At 38.7% G+C, this 20,000-nt stretch overlaps 2 protein-coding genes across 3 annotated transcripts in view; both read right to left on the reverse strand.

Annotated features, from left to right (window-relative positions):
- LOC138027694 (short-chain collagen C4-like) overlaps positions 1–16,415 on the reverse strand; it is a 17,737-nt gene extending 1,322 nt beyond the window's left edge. Inside the window, exons 1-4 of one of the 2 annotated variants that reach the window (XM_068875268.1) lie at positions 16,343–16,415; positions 2,433–2,668; positions 1,403–1,479; positions 1,010–1,126 (exon numbers count right to left, since the gene is read on the reverse strand). In XM_068875268.1, the coding sequence (XP_068731369.1) occupies positions 1,010–1,126; positions 1,403–1,479; positions 2,433–2,617 (379 nt within the window). In that variant the 5' untranslated portion in view covers positions 2,618–2,668; positions 16,343–16,415. Of the gene's footprint in view, positions 1–1,009; positions 1,127–1,402; positions 1,480–2,432; positions 2,823–16,342 lie in introns of those variants that run through there. The other variant, XM_068875267.1, reaches the window with a different exon arrangement.
- Positions 12,784–16,254, reverse strand: LOC138025456 (short-chain collagen C4-like). Its single transcript, XM_068872662.1, has 5 exons — positions 16,106–16,254; positions 14,749–14,801; positions 14,668–14,703; positions 13,727–13,933; positions 12,784–13,403 (listed from the first exon to the last, which is right to left on the reverse strand). Exons 1-5 carry the CDS (start codon positions 16,252–16,254, stop codon positions 12,922–12,924), a joined length of 927 nt encoding a protein of 308 aa, XP_068728763.1. The 3' UTR covers positions 12,784–12,921.
- Positions 16,416–20,000: the final 3,585 nt, after the last annotated feature.

Raw genomic sequence — 20,000 nt, forward strand, 5'->3', positions numbered from 1 at the left:
GAAATATGACTTACTCGGTGTGATTCACGAAGCTATATTTAATTTTCCCTTTTAAAAAAAGAGTGTATTTGTTTGTTTTTTTCTTTTTTTGAGTGGGTTAGCTCATCTGAAAAACCTTTAACAATTTACTGTCATTCATTTATTGTTTAACAAGTTATCTAGAACTCCTCTCTGAGAAAAAAAACCAGGATAAATGCGATGCGGCAAAACTTCATCTGGCAGGGTCTAATGTTAAGAATAAAGAAGGATGGGAAATTGAAACACGATATTTTTTTTCTTATTTGGAGGAGCAACGTCACTAGGCGTTTGAAACAAGTTTCAGAAAAATGCATTAATTTCCAGCACACGCATTATTATATTGCTGCAATGATAAACGAAATGCCGCATGTGCATGTTTTGCATCTTTTAATCTAAATATTAGACCCTTAGCGGATGATGAAGTTTTCGCATGGGAAGTCACGTATTTATAATGTATTTTTGAAAATGGTGCGATGGCAAAGGTTTTTAAAACACTTCTTATTTAGCGTCTGGTTTAATTAAATAATCCTCTGTTTGGACAAGTTTTAGATTTCCTTTTGATCACTATAAGGGGCTCTCCCATGCTATACAATTTCAAAAGCCCTAAACTGTGATGGAGACCAAAATGGATGATATTTCCTTTCTTCACTGCAGACTCTGTTGGTCCAATGAGACTAATTTTCTCTTTTCATGATCAGTAATAACGGAAAGGATTAAAGTCGATTTGAACAGACATTAAATGGGGCTAACTTTTGTGTCTCACGAACGGCCTCAAATTTCGATGTAAACGCCTCTTTTTCCTAAATAATTAAATTTCCTATATAATTTCCAGGAGAATTTAAGCATCAGACAAGAAATAGTAATGGGTGTCTTCTTCACAGTTAAAGCTGTTTCACCAGACGACAGCGAAATCTATGACAGCTCTATGAATCAAAGTTAAGTCAGTTTTAATATATTTCCACGTGGTCTCTGAGTGTAAGGTTTCGTTTACCTTTGGGGCCTGTTTTTCCATCCGAACCAGGGTTACCAGCCAATCCTGGTGTCCCTGGTGGACCAGGGGGTCCAGGAGGTCCCATCTTTTCCTTTCCACTGTTTTGGATATTCTTTCCTTTGAGAATGAAAATGGTACAAAAGAGTTAGAGTTCATAATCGGTAATTCCTTAAAAATCGTTGTTGGCAGTTATCTTAACCTTGAACTACTTTCCTTACAAACATAACCTAACGAAAATAACATCTTTATGCCAGAATTTTGTTGCGCTCAAGTACTGGCATGAACATCACACATGGGAGACTTTATTTTCTGTTTTGTCTCTAATAAATAAAAAACTGAGAAATAACTTTTGAATATCATTATCTTATAATCATGGGTGGGTTTGATACCAACCCAATAGGTAGGCTGTAAGTGAGGAGTAAGAATCTCCACTTGATCCCAGAGGAGGGGACCGCATCAGTGCATCAAGTCTACAAAAAAAATATATTAAAGTGTTGATATTCATCTCAATTGTTGATTGTTATCAGATGGTCATGTCTGAGTACTCAAGCTCAAACAGGTAAAGGCATACTTATATTTTAGGGAAAGAACCCACATATAACTGAACAACTGTCCATGTTGAGTTAAATGTTAATGAGTTTTACAGAGATGATGCAAACTTTTGATTGCGTACTAGATCTATCTGATTGCATGGAACAAGCCCTGCAGACATGTGGAAGTTTTCTGGTGGTGTGATTTTATTTATTTTATTTTATTTTTTTTCGTTTAAGCTGACATTTTACATGATATCCTGCATGGAGTGGCGTAATTGATATGGCTCTTTCCTTCGAGGCTTTTATTGATTTTTTTTTCCAAAGCGTTTACAATGCCCCATCGTTTTGTTAAATACCTCCAAGCGGAGTATTTTCTAAACCACAAGTTTTGCTAGGAAAATCACTTAATTGGTATAATAAATTTAATTTTAGCGAACTAAATTTTCTCTTTCTGCGCAAAAATCGACAGACATATTCACTTCTACTGAACATTTCACACACACGCACGAAATTGAAAACTGCAGCAATATTTTAATACTGCTAGAAACAAAAATAATTAAGAGATACCAAGTTTCTGAAGGAAGTTTTAGCCTTTGCTAAATCAATTTCGAGCTGAAATTTTATTTCTGAAAATTATTGTTTGAAGTGTAAACAAACTCCTAACGCATGAAGCCCAATTGTATAGGAATGTTATCAAATTATTTTGGTGGCCAGGAGACTCGACGAAGCACTTTTTGGCATCATGGTTCTTATTTCGCGAAAATAAACCATTGGAAACAAGGAACAAATCGAGAAAAATTGAAAAGAGTACTCACTCTCGACCGGAGAGATGACAATACGTTATATTTGAGATTGGGAGGATAAGCAGCTATAAATTATCGAGGACAAACCTCTCTTCAAGGATTTTCACTCGTTTTTCAATGTCCTGTGGGTTTTGAGTGGTATTTTTCTTAATTCCTCTGCGTTCACGAAACAGCATCGACTCAGTCTTTTGTCCAGTTGCATGGACATCGTGATTATTTGGACGCTGATCATCCATGGCTGAGATGTGGACCAAAATGGTAAAGCACATCATTACTCCCACAAGGAAACGCAAGCCACCACAAGGGGTTTTCACTCGCGGGTACTTCATAACTGACGAAATGGTCTTCTTCATGATCACTGCCTTCGGTACAAGTGGAGTATCAAGTTGGAGAAACGAATTAAATATACCTTAGGTGAATCACAAGAAAGAAGTTTTATTGATTCTGCAGAGAGCTTCACAAAGATACAAGCTCGAACTTTTTCGCGTTTACAACTGAGATGCTTTTGACTGAACAAAGAGTCACGCGCGTAAATGTCAATATGTCAGTCAACGGATGGAAAATTATTTTCACCTGGTGTACACAACCAATCTACATCTAAGTGGAATAACAATACTTTTGTGACCAAGAAACTCTAAGCGATAGCCAAGGAAAACAAGCTTTGCCTTTAATGGGACCGCAACCCTGAAATATTCCCCATGAACAGTTGGACTGTATGCTCAGACAGATTTGCATATAAATATTTCTAGGATGATGATAAGTGAATGGGTTTCAAAGTAACTTTGCTCGGTTGGCTTTTCTGAAAGACTAGCAAAAGGTTATGAAATCTAACAGCAGGAAATGACAGTGCTTCATCATTAACTGTTTTCAAACCGTTCCCATGCCAATTGCCGTTCTCGGCCTGACGACGACGTGAACTGAGCAAATTTTAGGTTATGTGGAGGTAGCGAGCATCTGACAATAAATTTTCAATTGTCCATGTAAGATACTGTAAAAATAACATTCTTCATCTGACTTAATTGACGACGGTCTGTGCAACAGAGAGCGCCGATCTTGCGCATACATTGTTGAAATATTACAGTTCTTAGAGCGGTGTTCTTACCTATAAGACGACGGATTTAGAATTGTCTGTACCTCTTTCTCTAGAACCAAAGAATACAGAAAAGCTAGAGTGACACATTTAATAAGCTTTCGGCGATTTAATGTCTTCGCTCCTCAGGGATCTTTCTGTAAGCCAAGTGAATTCAGTGTTGGAATTAAAATGCTCTGGTTGTTGAAATGGAAACAATTGGGTCATTTGTTGAAGAACTGGAGAAGTTGACATGCCGAACGAAGTTTGGTCTATACAATGCGATGAAAATCCGTCCTTAAGCTTTTGCATAAAGGGTTGTCAGTTTGAATAAGATGAAACGTACGCGAACATGTCGTAAATGATGTACTTATGTCTCATTTGTCCATAACAAAGAGTTTTGGCAAGGACGAGGATGCAACGGAAACAGCGACTCGTCCTAAACTAGGTTTTAATGCCGCAAAAAGGCGTGCTGCAGTTGCAGCATATATTTCTAAATACATTTCTTTTCGGCCGTCCTCTGGAAAACAAGAGAGTAAAGCAGAGTTTAAGAAACGACGAAGGCCATGGCAAAGAGAACGCAACGTATATCATTTGGTTAAAAGAGAAAAAATAAACTTAGTCGGCACTTGTAGTACTTTGCGACATAAAATCACCAAATTTGAGGTTTTGACAATAACGTGAGGAAATGTTCGTTTCCAATTGAGTTTTAGGATACTTCGTCTTATGACATGAACGAGACAGAATAATCGCGGAACACTTACGAAAGCGCAAAGATTATATTTTGAGGTGACGTTTTCAGTTCGTCGCCGTCGTAGATGTTGAATTGAAGTCCCTAATGAAGTAAAATAGGAATAAATGCAACCACATTCAATCGATGAAGTTTTGACGACAACGTGAACATACTTTGAGTGTAGTGACTGAGTTAGTGGTTCCTCTCGTGCTATAGTGTGTGATTTGAGGTTTGGGGATTGCAAACGCAGCGGAAACAGGAACAGCAGAGGTAAATTTTGTAACATGAAAGGGCTTTATTGGCATGATTGTAACAACACAAAAAACAGCAAAATATGCCGGGAGTTGATGACATAATGGGAATGGATGAATAGAATCACGACGAATAAAGATAGGCTGAGTGGTAAGAGTTGTATTTACAATGAAAATTGACGGTGATAAATTCAAGTCAACACAATATTACCAAGTTAAATACAGCTACCAAATTAACAAATCACTGTTGCATCGGGATTTATTTGTCGACTTTATGACTGAAATGAACGTGAACGTTTAAAACTGATGGGTCAACTGGCTAGAAAAGTTTCACTGAGTGAACTAACGTGAAAAGAGAACTTGAAGCGAGTGATTTCGAGTAATATAACTTTCTTCGCCGTTGACAAAGTACACAAGAGAGGTCAACAGAGAGAGGTCGACAGGCAGATCATCACAGAGGTGATATGATCTGTGTGATCGGAATCAAATGTGTAATGGAATAAGACCATTCTGAGCATCGTGTAACGGGAGGTGGATGGGTCATAACATTATTGTGGTGTTCACTTGGGAAATGAAAGTTCACACAAGTAGAATTTTTATTCCAATACGAACTAGTGAACTACGGCGTTTATATGTAAACACTGTCTTTCCTGCCCCCCCCAAAGCAAATGTTGAAGGACCTTGAAGCCTTTCATTTGCACGGGGCTTCAGTCTCGAGTATGCATGATGCTCAGTTCTCACTGTAAAAAATTACGAAAGTGTTGAAGGAATATATAGGGGCAGGAAAGAGAGTGTTTACATACAAACGCCATAGGAAGTTCACTAGTTCGTATTGGAATAAAAATTCTACTTGTGTGAACTTTCATTTCACAAGTGAACACCACAATAATGTTATGACCCATCCACCTCCCGTTACACGATGCTCAGACTGGTCTTATTCCATTACACATTTGATTCCGAACACACAGATCATATCACGATACAAAGGAGATTTTAAAACTTAATTTTGTTTTTGGCGATTAAGCATGAATGCGTCTCGGGTGCGAAAATTTCCGTTGAAGCCTCCTGAATTTTTCAGGTGTCATGATAAGACAATTGCTAAGTTAAGTGTGCGAGGATAACTTCTCGCAATTTCGTCTCATGATAACCCGCTGCCGGCACGGGAGCCCAACAAAATAGGCAATTTTCGAAATATCAAAATATTCGGGTTGATAGTGAGTCAGTGAGGACAAAAACAAAAGAAACACGTTGGAATGAATGTAAAAAATATTTGCATATCATCCATTTTCCTTTGTCTTTGGGTGTGTTTTCACGCCAGCCGAATGTCTCGCTTAACATATTTGTCCTCTATTAAACCTCTCCTTTCTTTTAATATATCGAAAAAGGCCTATTAACTACTTCCAACATGATCTCTTCTCTAAATTAACGATTATCGTTAATTCGTAATTAGCTTTGAATAGAATTTACTGTTAACGTCAATTTAGGACACTGTGTCCCAGGACGTGTGGTAGCACAGAAAATAAGGAAATTAAAAAATCATATCCGTGGATAAGATTCGAGCCCGGAGCTCTTTTATCGGAACCGCTTCTTTCCGCTTCCCCCCTGAAGATTCTCAAAAAAAAAAATTAGCGTGACTTCAGGGGCATTTTGGCGCAAACAATTTTTTGATTTGGTTTAAATCTCGATATTTGATGGTCTGTTCAATACGTAAAATTTGCGGTAAAACTCCGACATGTTGGCCCATATACTGCTCTGTTGGCCGCACTAGCTACCGAAACAAAAACAGAAGAGATATGGGTCTAGCTGCTATTGTGACGTAAAAGCCAGAGTTTTCTAAACATTTGACTTGTTCAATGTGGATCTTTGACTGCAGTTTACATGCGTAGCAGCAGAATGCAACAATACCAGAAATTTAAAAGGCGCTATATGGCTTCATTTCATGATACCGTATTTCGACGACAATCGCCATGAAGCCATGAACGTCGAAGAAGATTGGTTCAGTTTGTCACAGTGCTCGAAGCATTTCAAAACAGCGGACTTCACTCGACGTTTAGACCGCTTTTGATCAAACGTGACAACACAAATATGGAAGACGTTTCATTAAACACCTATTTCTAATACGATTCTCCTTGCAGATTAAAGCTCAAGTTATAAGAGACACGATCTGTTGAATACGTATAAAATTAGCGGCAAAATACTGCCATGTTAGCCGCGCTACCGAGACAAGAGAGGTATGGGTCTAGCTGCAATTGTGACGTCAACATTTGACTTCTTCTCAGCAGGATGCAACAATAGCAGAAGTTTGAAAGGCGATATAAGGCTTGATTTCCTGATACCGTATTTTGACGACAATCGCCATGAGATTACGAAACGTCGAAGAAGATAGGTCCAGTTTGTGCTTGAAGAATTTCAAAAGAGAGGCTTTCACCCGACGTTTGGACCGCTTTTGATCAAACGTGACAACACAAATATGAAAGGCGTTTAATTAAACGATTCTCATGGCAGAAGGCTCAAGTTATAAGAGAAATGGAAGTGGAAGCAATAAAAAGAAACGAAGCAACGATAAAATCAGATATTTAATCAAATACACCAGCAGTACACAACATGTACTCTATTTGTAAACCATATCTCAGCCAAATAAAGAATAAAATCACCGCTCACCTTGCTTTGTCTCCTGTTTGTTGATACATTTGCTTTCCTTTGGCTCTGCCTCATTTTCCGGCTGTTAACTTAAGACTCCATTTCTTAAGGCAAACGGGTTCAAATCCTGGGATATTGAATCACACAGGACAATTTCACGCCGGGGCCAACAATTTGAAGGACAAGGTCACTTTCACAAGGTTCTAAACAGCCTTCCAACTCCCTGCAGCAATAGACTCGCTAATGTTTTGAAGAAAATCGACACTGTGACAATTTCCACACTTGCACCTACACAATACAGAAGTCAAGGAATGAATAAAAGGAACAAATCATGATGAACTGTCGATGCAAGAAGTAACAGCCAAACAAGAAACATACAATCAACGAAAGCAGTCTCGGTAGGTGCGCACAGAGATCACCATGTAGAATACGCAAGTATTCCTACTAAATAAGCCACTTCAACGTTTCCCTGAAATTTATCGGCCTTCAGTTGTCGTTCTAGTGCTTTGTCAGCTTGTTTTTCCTTTTTCGTAATTGGCAGTCCATTCCTTGTCAGCCTTTGGGTCGTCGATGATATCTTCATCGCTCGAGGCTATATGATCTCGATGGAGATAAATCATGACCATCGTCTTCCATTTCTATGTCGTAATCCATTTTCGAGTCTTCGGAAAAATGACGAGCGTCAGAATCTGACGAGGGGCAAGACATTTTTAACGTTACAGTATGTTGCCCAGTATCCAGACAGTACCAGTATCCGGACACTTAAAACGAAAACTCAATTTTTCGGGAGCCCTTCTTAATTTTTGGTAAACGAAGTATTCCGAAAGAAAGCCGAACATTCCAGCTTTGAAACCCAAGTTTTGGCGGGCTCACAGCTTGAGAAACAGTTGCAGAAGGCGCCGTTCTGTTCAGGTGAGTCAAATTTTCATGGCTACTATTTACGCTGTTTACTGCGCAGTAAAACTAGTGCTGTTCAAATATAGGCTTGTAAAATGTGATAGTTTCAAAGAAATTTTAAAATATTTGAGGTTAGGATACTTAAAGAAGTTAAATTTTCAAAAAATGCAATAATTAGCTTTAAAATATTACTGGTTTGGAATAACGGAGGCCATAAACATTAACTAAGTTTTGGATGTCGGATACCCAGTATCCGGACAGTGTTTTCTTTGTCGTGCAAAATCCTTGAATTAGCTGCGTACACTATCCGGACAAGACTTAACAAATTTGCGACGAAATTTCTCCAAAACACACCTCAATAGCGACGGAGCTTAGGATGGCTCAAAGCAGTTTCAGCACTTTCAAGAGAATGTGCTATTAGAAGTATTGCCTCCACAGTACTGTATCATATAACAGCAATGTCATGATACCATATGAAACGCCCTTGTTGCTTCAGTAACACGATGCGTTCATTATCATGACGCAATACGTCACCATAGCAACACGACAGTCATCCAAAAACACCCTATATTTCGTTTTTAGTTGCTTGTATCTCCCACCCCATTTTTAATCCCTGTAAAGTGAATGAAGCTGCTCAAAGCAGTTTAAACATTTCAAGAGATTGTACTATTAGAAGGATTGCCTCCACAACACTGTATCACATAACAGCAATGTCATGTTACCATATGAAACGCCCTTATTGCTTAACACAATGCGTTCATTATCACTACGTATTACCAGGAGCCCATTAGTAGGAGCCTCCATATGCAGTAGATCTTTGAGTCAACCTTTGCGCGTATCTTTCTATTTTTAGAACGAACCCTTGAGCAGGAGACTCGTATTTACATAAATTTACCACAATTTGTACGATTTAAATACAGTGTTACTGCTTTATTTGTCTTCGTTGGACAACGACTTTATTCTGATTGGCCTTTTAAAACAGTGTGTGCAGAGCAGGAGCAACTAACTCGTGGCGTTCTAAAAATTGAAAGTCACGCGCAAAGGTTGACTCATAAGGGCGTGTATGAGAGAGGCAAGCTCCTACTCATGGGCTCCGGGTCCAGTGGATTCAGAGAAACCTTAAAAAGCATGAGCAGTTAAGGTGGCTCTACATCTTCTCCAAAGAAGAAGAGCAGTTAAGATGGCTCTACATCATCTACATCTTTGGGTCTCCAAAGAAGAAGAGCAGTTAAGGTGGCTATACATCTTCTCCAAAGAATGCAGATCGTTTTACCACGGCCAGCTAATCAGCAATGAAAAATGGGGGTCACCGAGTTCGTTTTAGAGATACATGCAGCTAAAGGTAAAATATACGGTAGTTTTGGAGGGATTTCTTGCCTCTTTGGTAACAATTACGTAACAATAATGATCTTATCTTGTAAAGCAATAATTCATGTTTCATATGCTCCAATCATAACACCGCCGTTATAGGAAACAATGTTGTTGTTAAGTCAATACTTTTAGCAGTACAGTATCTTTAAAAGGCTGAAACTGGTGTGAGCCACGTTAAATCCGTCTCAAATTACTTCTTAACCATCATACCGTTTTAAGTCCGGCTGAACATAAAAGTCCCTCCACAATTTACCCCCTCCCTCCCGGCGGCTTATATGACCCTTACGTTTATATCCTTGAAGACGGAAAGGTTTTGATGAAGAAAAGATGCTCTAAAAGATAGTATGGATCTTAAACAAACATCAAAGATCACATGCCTGAGGTTGTGTATTTTGCATTGATTTAGCCGGCCGAAACCCGTTTTCACCTGACGATACTCCATGAAATGCAAATACATCACATAGCCTTTAGGTGTGCCGCATTGCTTCATTCGGCACATCCAAGAGTATTTATTCTGGGGCTGCCTTTACGACTAGACAGCCCTACAGCAGCAGTAATTGGGACTGCATGCAGCCACACTAAGTACAAAAACTATGGCGATAGACAGCCAAAAGTGACCTTCAATTAGCTTGCGAGACTCAACCGGTGCGGAGAATGGCGCGTGACTTGAACTAAGTGACGCGCAACTCTGTCTTCGCTGTCTTGATCGTCGTGCGATCTGAATCGATGTAATTTATTACAGTTACTGTTAGATAAAAATTTCCCTTTTTGTCGAATGGTACGCTGCGAAACGATAAATAAATCCTTTTAAGATCACGCAACAAATAAATCTCATTGCTTCCATATAAAGCAGTCGTTCTAAGTTAAGTCGCTGTAAATAGCTATGGGGAGAAATCAGTTACACCTTCAAATTCATAAAGCATTCCTTTATAGGAAACCTTGTAAAAAGTTGATGTCGTGTAATTAAACGCCCCTTCTACCATCGGCGGCGATCGTGAGTGTTCATGAGAGATCGTATTAAAAACGAGTAAACTGGAAAGTACACCCTTACTCTCAAGGGAACTCAGGGGGCGGCGCTAAGGCAAGCTTCAATGACGCGGATATATGAAAAAAATGCACATTTATGAGAAAAATGGCTCATTAGCTCGGGGTAATCACACTAAATCAAAATTTCCAAGCAAATCGCTTTCGCTATTCCAAACCATTCTCACTCAATATTTGAATTTACTAAATTACCAAACTTTGCAGCTTACAAGTTGACAATAACATGAACAAGAAACGAAAATCTATGCGCATACGACATTTTTAAATTCCCATATAAACTTTCTCAAAAATCCTTCGAATACTAAATCAATTTTCCAATAGTTTCTCTAGGTTTCTTTTGCTTTATGAACGTCTCGTTTTTTTTGCAGCTTACAAGTTGAAATTTGTGACCAGATACGCTCCTTAAATTGAGCTTGAGGAGAGGAGTTCGGCCAGCCACTGTGGAAAATACCAGAATACTCTTTGTTTGTCCTTCCAAATTTTGCATAAGCATTGTTTTTGTTTTCTCTTGGGACCATTGTAAGTCCCCAGAGAAAATGGAAACAATGCTTATTCAAAATTTGGTGGGACAAACAAAGAGTATTATGGTATTTTCCAAAGTGGCCTATAAGTTTCAACCATCAGTCATTAAATTTCACGCGGTGCTATTATGCCAATAACTCCTGCATATCAATGATGTCCGGCCATTCTGCGCCATGAGCCTGTACACTGTTTCTATGGTGATTGAAACCAAAGTTGTGATTGGTTGATTTAAACTGCAACTTTGAATGTGATTGGCTTATTGAACTGTCCGATAACAACTTGGCATTCAAATTAGTGGAAAATCTGAGTTTTTTTAAAGGAATCATGGGTAATCAGGGCAAGATGGATAGAAATTCAAAGGTTTGTAAGGAAGTTCAAAACGATGAAAGGTGTTCATAATATGCAAGTTTGGGTTTTTTGTTTTCTAAAACAGAAGATATATGCTCAAAGATGCGGCAGAATAAATTTGGAGAGAATGGATGTTGTAGACATTATTTTATTAAAAAGAGTTTCTGCCATACATTTCCTTTCATTCCAAAGGCACAAAATTACAGAGAATGTATGGAGACAAAAAAAGCAATATTTAGGAATTCCAAACAACGGATACCAAGTCTAGTTCATCACAGTAGTTGTAAACATGAACTTATTTGTTTGGTTTATGAAGGAGAAAGTTGAGTCATGTAGGGTATATTTTGCTTCGAATTTCCATACAAACCTCTGAATTTCCCGCCATGTTGTCCTGATTACCCATGATGCAATCAAGAGCGTGAACTCGTCTATTCTTTTGAAAAACAACCCTAATTAACGATACCATAGAAACTATCAGTACAAGAATTTACACTTCGCGAGAAATTTTTATTCTTTAAACGTAAATAGCTAGGGTAAAACCAGAATGAATTTTTTCTTAGGGATGTTGTGACAGGATTTGAACGCTTCACTTGCCCACAGGATACCCATTTTGCAATAATAGTTTTTCAATTTCATCAACTAAAGGCAAGAACGCATAAAGAGGAATCAGAAAAAATACGAAAACAACGATAGGTCAAGGTGCGAACTAAATTAACCTCGTGCTTTCGTGGTGTGAAGGAGTCGAGTCGAGTCCCATTTCATGTAAAGGCCGGTGAAAAGTTTCTTCCTGTACTAGGTCATCGTTGAAACATATGTACGATTTTGCTCGCGTTTCACGAGGCCGTCTAAAAACGGAATTTTATGCTGTTCTTCGAATTTCATTGTAAATTTTATGCTAAGATGTCACAGGTTGAGGTATTTGAGAAATCTTTGTTGTACTAAAACAGGGTGAAAGTGTCACTGTCATAAATGGCGACCACTTTTTCATTCTTTTATGTTTGTGTTAATTAGACCTACTGCCCTCATTTTGAAACAAATATTGTTTTGAAATTTGCTCGTTGTAGCGACGCTACAAAGGCTAATTAGCATTAAAGCAAAAGGATATTTTCTTGGGCCGCCATTATGAAAGAGGTCTACCTGGTACCTAAACCAGACAGATGGACAATCCTTACTCTCTTGTACCAATTCTTGTTGAAAGAGGCACATGAAAATACATGCCCAGGACGGTGTCACTTAGAAAAAGAATGGGTACAAGGGAGGAAAGATTGTCCGTTATCTAGGTTAGGTAAGTTCAAATGCCTGCGTATTTTCGTTCCACTGGGGTCAACCTTGGGTTTCATACCAATGTGGTCTTATTTGATTTGTCGGAGAAATTTCAATTAATGAATGAAAATGTACTTGCTGTGGAGGATCAATTTCTATTGAGTTTTGTAAGAAAACTTGAGTACCTCTACAATGTTTAGTATATTCGGTACCAATCGAAGAGGGCACTTGCTCCAAGACATCTCAGCTGTAGGATGCTGATTAGTAGATCGAGTTGAACATAATCGTGTAACACAAGACTCATTAAGATCAACAAGTTTATTGTTTGCACCCTTACTCTACATTTGCTCTCTGGTTTGCTAGCGATTGATATTTCATTTAGTTTCTGTTTAGTTCTAATGCAAATCAACTACTGTTCAAGCTTTCCTTTTTGCTTCATTACTTGGTACAGACGGCGCATGTCAACTCTCGATGGTTGACATATGGAAGACAGGGAAGTGAACCACAAACGCCTTCCACGGGATACAGCAAGGCACCATTTTTGTTAGCATGGCTACCAGGAACATATTCTGGATCACCATCGACACAGATGAAATCTCTTGAATGTTTGTGAGCATAAGATTCAGTCATCAGATACCCATGATACTCTTCAGTCCATCCAGATGGACAGTCATTCCTTGCGGGCATCATCAGCATTGAACCACGTGACTTCACAAAGCAGACAACACAGGGTGCGTCATGATCATGGAGACTTCTCTTAAAAGGGTCTCCGTTGTATTGACTGACTTCATACTCACTGCCGTAAATGTATCCTGAGTACTGGTTACCATCATTGTACTTGTCGTACTTTGGATTGTGAGGAAGGCAAAGGTAGTTTGCTCCACCACCGTGATGAGTGTAGTGTTCACCCCCAATTATCCCTGAAACGCGAGAAGGGCATGTAAAACGCATTCAGCTTGCTTGGAGATCAAACAACAGCTCTCACTCCTAAATAAATTACATCTCGAAAGTAATTCTTCAGTCTTTTTTTTAGCGAGATGAGTATTTCCTACTGAGTAACTTTTTACTATTCCTTTATAAGTTTTCTGCTCCCGTGTCGACTCCTGTGAACACCAGGAAAGGAAAAAATTCAAAATTCTATCGCAACCACCTAATAATGAAGAGAACCAAGTGTGAATCTTTGGTGAGAGCTATTACGAAATGTTAGGAAACGTTGAATTAAATCGTTCAAGGAGATTTATACCTTTATAGACGATCTGAGCACCACTGGGACATGTGGTCCTTCCCCATCGAACATACTTCACACCCGACTTTGCAGTCCCCTTTTGTCCTTTTTCTCCTTTGGCGCCTTGAGGTCCCTGGGCTCCAGTCTTACCTACAGCTCCTTGTTGTCCTTTAGGACCAGGAGGGCCTGGTAAGGGCTTGTTTGTGCCAGGCTTTCCTGGTTCCCCTGTGAGGAAAGAGGACAGAGCGGGTGCACTATTATTTGCTGTGTGCTGATGGGAAAATTTGAAGGGAAGCAGTTCAGAGTGATTTGTTTTCCATGGTCACATTGACCTGCATTTCTTATTCACCTTATTCAAACGAGTTGAAGGAAAGTAGGGAAAGATGCCTCACTCGGGATGATTCACGAAACTATATTTAGTTTTCCCTTTTAAGTGGGTGTATTTGTTTGTTTGTGGTTTTCCTTTTTGAGTGGGGTAATTTGTGTGAAATACCTTAAGCAATTTACTGTCATTCATTTATTGTTTAACAAGTTAGAGCTCCTCTCTTAGAAAAACAGGACAATCTCAAAAGCCCTAAACTGTGGTGGAGACCAAAACGGATGATATTTCCTTTGTTCAATGCAGACTCTGTTGGTCCAATGAGACTAATTTTCTCTTTTTTAGTTCTAATGGAAAGGGTTAAAGTGGATTTTAACCTGCATCAAATGGAGTTAACTTTTTCCAAGATCTGGCTCTGTCTCCACAAATTTCAGTGTAAACGCCTTCTTCCGGCCTGTACATTAAATTTCCATGATATATAATGATCCCGATTCCAGGAGGATTTTAAGCAAAAAATAGGTTTAATAATGGGCATCTTCTGCACGGTTTCAGACGTTTTGACGGTAAGACGTCAAAATCTCTATGATAGCTCTGTGAAGTGAAGTTTAAATATTGCCACGTAGTGCAGAGTTTCATTTACCTTTGGAGCCATTTTTTCCATTCAATCCTGGTGTCCCTGCTGTTCCTAATGTTCCTGGTGTCCCTGGTTTTCCTTGTAGACCAGGGGTCCAGGAGGTCCCATCTTTTCTTTTCCACTGTTTTGGATATGCTTTCCTTTGAGATTGAAAATGGTACAAAACAATTCAATGCCTTAGAGTTCACAAATAGGATGATTCCTTAAAATTCGTAGTTGGTAGTCATATTAATAATAACCTTTAATTACTTTCTTTAAAAAATAACGTGAACAAAATAGTGCTTTTATACCAGATTTTTTTTGCGTTCATGTACTGGTGAGAACTTCCCAAGTAACGGAAGAGTTTATTTTCTGTTGTGCCTCAAACAAATGAAAAGAAATAACTTTTATCACTGAATAACTCTTCTTTTAAATGCCATTATCTTATAATCATGGGTGGGCTCTATATACCAACCCAAAAGGTAGGCTATAAGTGAATTGCAAGAATTCCCACTTGATCCCAGACGAGGGAACCGCATCAGTGCATCAAGTCTATAACAAAATAAAATTGAAGTGTTGATATTCATCTGAATTGTCGATTGTTATCAGATGGTCATGTCTGAGGTAAAAGAAAGGTATTCTGGCTCAAGCAGGTTAAGGTATAATAATATTTTAGGGAAAGAACATGTAACTGAAGAACTGTCCGTATTGAATTAAATGTTAAAGAGTTTTACAGTGATAGTAAACGTTTGATTGCGTACTAGATCTGATTGGTCGTTTTGGTCGAATGATTTTATTTATTTATTAATTTTTTTCCTTGGAGTTGACATTTTACATGATATCCTGTACTGAGTGACGTAATTAATATGGCTCTTTCCTTCGGGTATTTGATGATTTTTTTCCAACGCGCTTACATGGCCCCATCGTTTTGATAAATACCTCCAAGCGGCGTATTTTCTAAAAACCGTATTTTTACGAGGAAAATCACTTAATTCGTATAATAACTTTAATTTTAGCGAAATAAATTTTCTCTTTCTGCGCAAAAATCATTTCTACTAAACATTTCACTCACACGCACAAAATTGAAACTGTAGCGATAATATTTCCTTTGGAGTTAAATTAACTGGCAACATTTTAATACTGCTAGAAACAAGAATAATGAAGTGGTACCAAGTTTCTGAAGGAAGTTTTAGCCTTCGCTAAATCAATTTCGAATCGAAATTTTATTTCTGAAAACTATAAAAGTGTAAACTCCTAACGCATGAAGCCGAATTGTATAGAAATGTTATCAAATAACTTTGATGGCCAAGAGAGTCGACGAAGCAAAATACACGACCATTCGAAACAATGAACACTCACTGAAATCAAGAAAAAATTGAAAAGATTACTCAGTCTCGACCGGAGAAACGACAATACGTTATTTGAGATTGGGAGGATAAGCAGCTATAAATTATCGAGGACAAACCTCTCTTCAACGCTTTTCAGTCGTTTTTCAAAGTCTTGCGGGTTTTGAGTGGTATTTTTCTTAATTCTTCTGCGTTCGCGAAACAGCATCGACTCAGTCTTTTGTCCAGTTGCATGGACATCGTGATTATTTGGACGCTGATCATCCATGGCTGAGATGTGGACCAAAATGGTAAAGCAAATCATTAACACAACAAGGAAACGCAAGCCACCACAATGGGTTTTCACTCGCGGGTACTTCATAACTGACGAAATGGTCTTCTTTGATCACTGCCTTCGGTACAAGTGGAGTAGCAAGTTGGAGAAACGAAATAAATGTACCTTAGGTGAATCACAAGAAAGAAGTTTTATTGATTCTGCAGAGAGCTTCACAAAGATACAAGCTTGAACTTTTTCGCGTTTACAACTGAGATGCTTTTGACTGAACAAAGAGTCACGCGCGTAAATGTCAATATGTCAGTCAACGGATGAAAAATTAGTTGCACCTGGTCTACACAATCAATCTACATCCAAGTGGAATAACAATATTTTGTGACTAAGAAACTCAGATAGCCAACGAAAACAAGCTTTGCCTTTAATGGGACCGCAAACCCTGAAATATTCCCCATGAACAGTTGGACTGTCTGCTCAGACAGATTTGCATATAAATATTTCTAGGATGATGATAAGTGCACTCGGTTGGCTTTTCTGAAAGACTAGCAAAGGGTTATGAAATCTAACAGCAGGAAATGACAGTGCTTCATCATTAACTGTTTTCAAACCGTACGTTCCCATGCCAATTGCCGTTCTCGGCCTGACGACGACGACGTGAACTGAGCAAATTTTAGGTTATGTGGAGGTCGCGAGCATCTGACAATAACTTTTCAATTGTCCATGTAGGGTACTGTAAAAATAACATTCTACATCTGACTTAATTGACGACGGTCTGTGCAACAGAGAGCGCCGATCTTGCGCATACATTGTTGACATATTACAGTTCTTAGAGCGGCGTTCTTACCTATAAGACGACGGATTTAGATTTGTCTGTCTGTACCTTTCTCTTGAACCAAAGAATACAGAAAAGCTAGAGTGACATATTTAATAAGCTTTCGGCGATTTAATGTCTTCGCTCCCCAGGGATCTTTCTGTAAGCCAAGTGAATTAAGTGTTGGAATTAAAATGCTCTGGTTGTTGAAATGGAAACAATTGGGTCATTTGTTGAAGAACTGGAAAAGTTGACATGCCGGAATAAAGTTTGGTCTGTACAATGGGATGAAAATCCTTAATTAACCTTTATCATGAAGGGTTGTCAGTTTGAATAAGATGAAACGTACGCGAACATGTCGTAAATGATGTACTTATGTCTCATTTGTCCATAACAAAGAGCTTTGGCAAGGACGAGGATGCAACGGAAATAGCGACTCGTCCTAAACTAGGTTTTAATGCCGCAAAAAGCCAGGGCAAAGAGAACGCAACGTATATCATTTGGTTAAAAGAGAAAAAATAAACGTCGTCGGCACTTGTTTTATTAGCTTTTATCATCACGTATTTCTGCCAGTGCTTTGCGACATAAAATCACCAAATTTGAGGTTTTGACAATAACGTGAGGAAACGTTCGTTTCCAATTGACTTTTAGGATACTTCGCCTCATGACATGAACGAGACAGAATAATCGCGGAACACTTACGAAAGCGCAAAGTTTAGATTTTGAGCTGACGTTTTGAGTTCGTCGCCGTCGTAGATGTTAAAGTCCCTAATAAAGTAAAATAGGAATAAATGTAACCACATTCAATCGATGAAGTTTTGACGACAACGTGAACATACTTCCAAGCAATCCTTCATTCTCCATATTTACTTCAATAACGAATTCTTCCAATACAATACACTTGGAGCATTTTCGCCGATATTGTGATACTCGAACAGTACGGGATATAGACGGCAAGCAGGTTTACGATAGCGTCAGAAAATGTTTTCAAGTTACGCTTTCGTTAGCGTCGCTGTCTTCCTTGCAAAGTTATATTAGCAATACAAAACTCTATCACGTTTTATTTACATTCATTTACAGTATGAAAGCAATAACGATTATAAACATCAAAACAGATTTTGTGGGGCTCGATCTTTTTATTCCCCTTCCCTTTGTAGCAGTTTTGCATGGGAAAGGTGGCCTTTGAGTGTACTCACTGAGTTAGTGGTTCCTCTCGTGCTATGGTGTGTGATTTGAGGTTTGGGGATTCCAAAAGCAGCACTGAAACAGGAACAGCAGAGGTAAATTTTGTAACATGAAAGGGCTCTATTGGCATGATTGTAACAACACAAAAAAACAGCAAAATATGCCGGGAGTTGATGACATAATGGGAATGGATGAATAGAATCACGACGAATAAAGATAGGCTGAGTGGTAAGAGTTGTATTTACAATGAAAATTGACCGTGATAAATTCAAGTCAACACAATATTACCAAGTTAAATACAGCTACCAAATTAACAAATCACTGTTGCATCGGGATTTATTGGTCGACTTTATGACTGAAATGAACGTGAACGTTTAAAACTGATGGGTCAACTGGCTAGAAAAGTTTCACTGAGTGAACTAAAGCGAAAAGAGAACTTGAAGCGGGTGATTTTGAGTAATATAACTTTCTTCGCCGTTGACAAAGTACACAACAGAGGTCAACAGAGAGAGCTCGACAGGCAGATCATCACAAAGGTGCGTTTACACGACAGAGGAAAATTGCACGAGTCCGATAAAAAGTGGAACGGTTCCATTCAGTTTTGTAAAGAAACAGTGAATCGCCGAAAACAAAATTAAGTTTTCAAATCTCCTTTTTATCGTGATATGATCTGTGTGTTCGGAATCAAATGTGTAATGGAATAAGACCAGTCTGAGCATCGTGTAACGGGAGGTGGATGGGTCATAACATTATTGTGGTGTTCACTTGGGAAATGAAAGTTCACACAAGTAGAATTTTTATTCCAATACGAACTAGTGAACTTCCTACGACGTTTATATGTAAACACTCTCTTTCCTGTCCCTATATATTCCTTTAACACTTTGATAATTTTTTACAGTGAGAACCGAGCATCATGCATACTCGAGACTGAAGCCCCGCGCAAATGAAAGGCTTCAAGGTACTTCAACATTTGCTTCAACATCCGTGGCGCCTATGGTTCCGTAGCGGAACGGATAAAAGTTCAATGTTTCTTTTCAAACATGACTGGAACCGTTCCACTTTTTATCGGACTTGTGCCATTTTTCCTCTGTCGTGTTAACGCGCCTTTGCCGTGATATCGGACGATGTACACGAGTCCACAATTTTTTTGAGTCAAAACGAGCTATCGCCTTTAACAGCATTTGAGGGGATTAAAATAATTTCTTTGATTGTAATGCGGCACAACAGCGTCAACAGTTGTCTTTAGGCGAAAGGTTTCAGCATCGCTCTTCAACATCGAACGAATGTTGAAGCAAATGTTGAAGGACCTTGAAGCCTTTCATTTGCACTGGGCTTTAGTCTCGAGTATGCATGATGCTCGGTTCTCACTGTAAAAAATTACGAAAGTGTTGAAGAAATATATAGGGGCAGGAAAGAGAGTGCTTACATACAAACGCCGTAGGAAGTTCACTAGTTCGTATTGGAATAAAAATTCTACTTGTGTGAAGTTTTATTTCACAAGTGAACACCACAATAATGTTATGACCCATCCGCCTCCCGTAACACGATGTTCAGACTGGTCTTATGCCGTTACACATTTGATTCCGAACACAAGGATCATATCACGATACAAAGGAGATTTTAAAACTTAATTTTGTTTTTGGCGATCAAGCATGAATGTGTCTCGGGTGCGAACATTTCCGTTAAAGCCTCCTGATTTTTTCATTTGACATGATAAGACAATTGTTAAGTTAAGTGTGCGAGGATA

This window comes from Montipora capricornis, chromosome 12 (genome assembly GCF_036669925.1).
Source record: "Montipora capricornis isolate CH-2021 chromosome 12, ASM3666992v2, whole genome shotgun sequence".
NCBI classification, from domain to species: Eukaryota; Metazoa; Cnidaria; class Anthozoa; order Scleractinia; family Acroporidae; genus Montipora; species Montipora capricornis.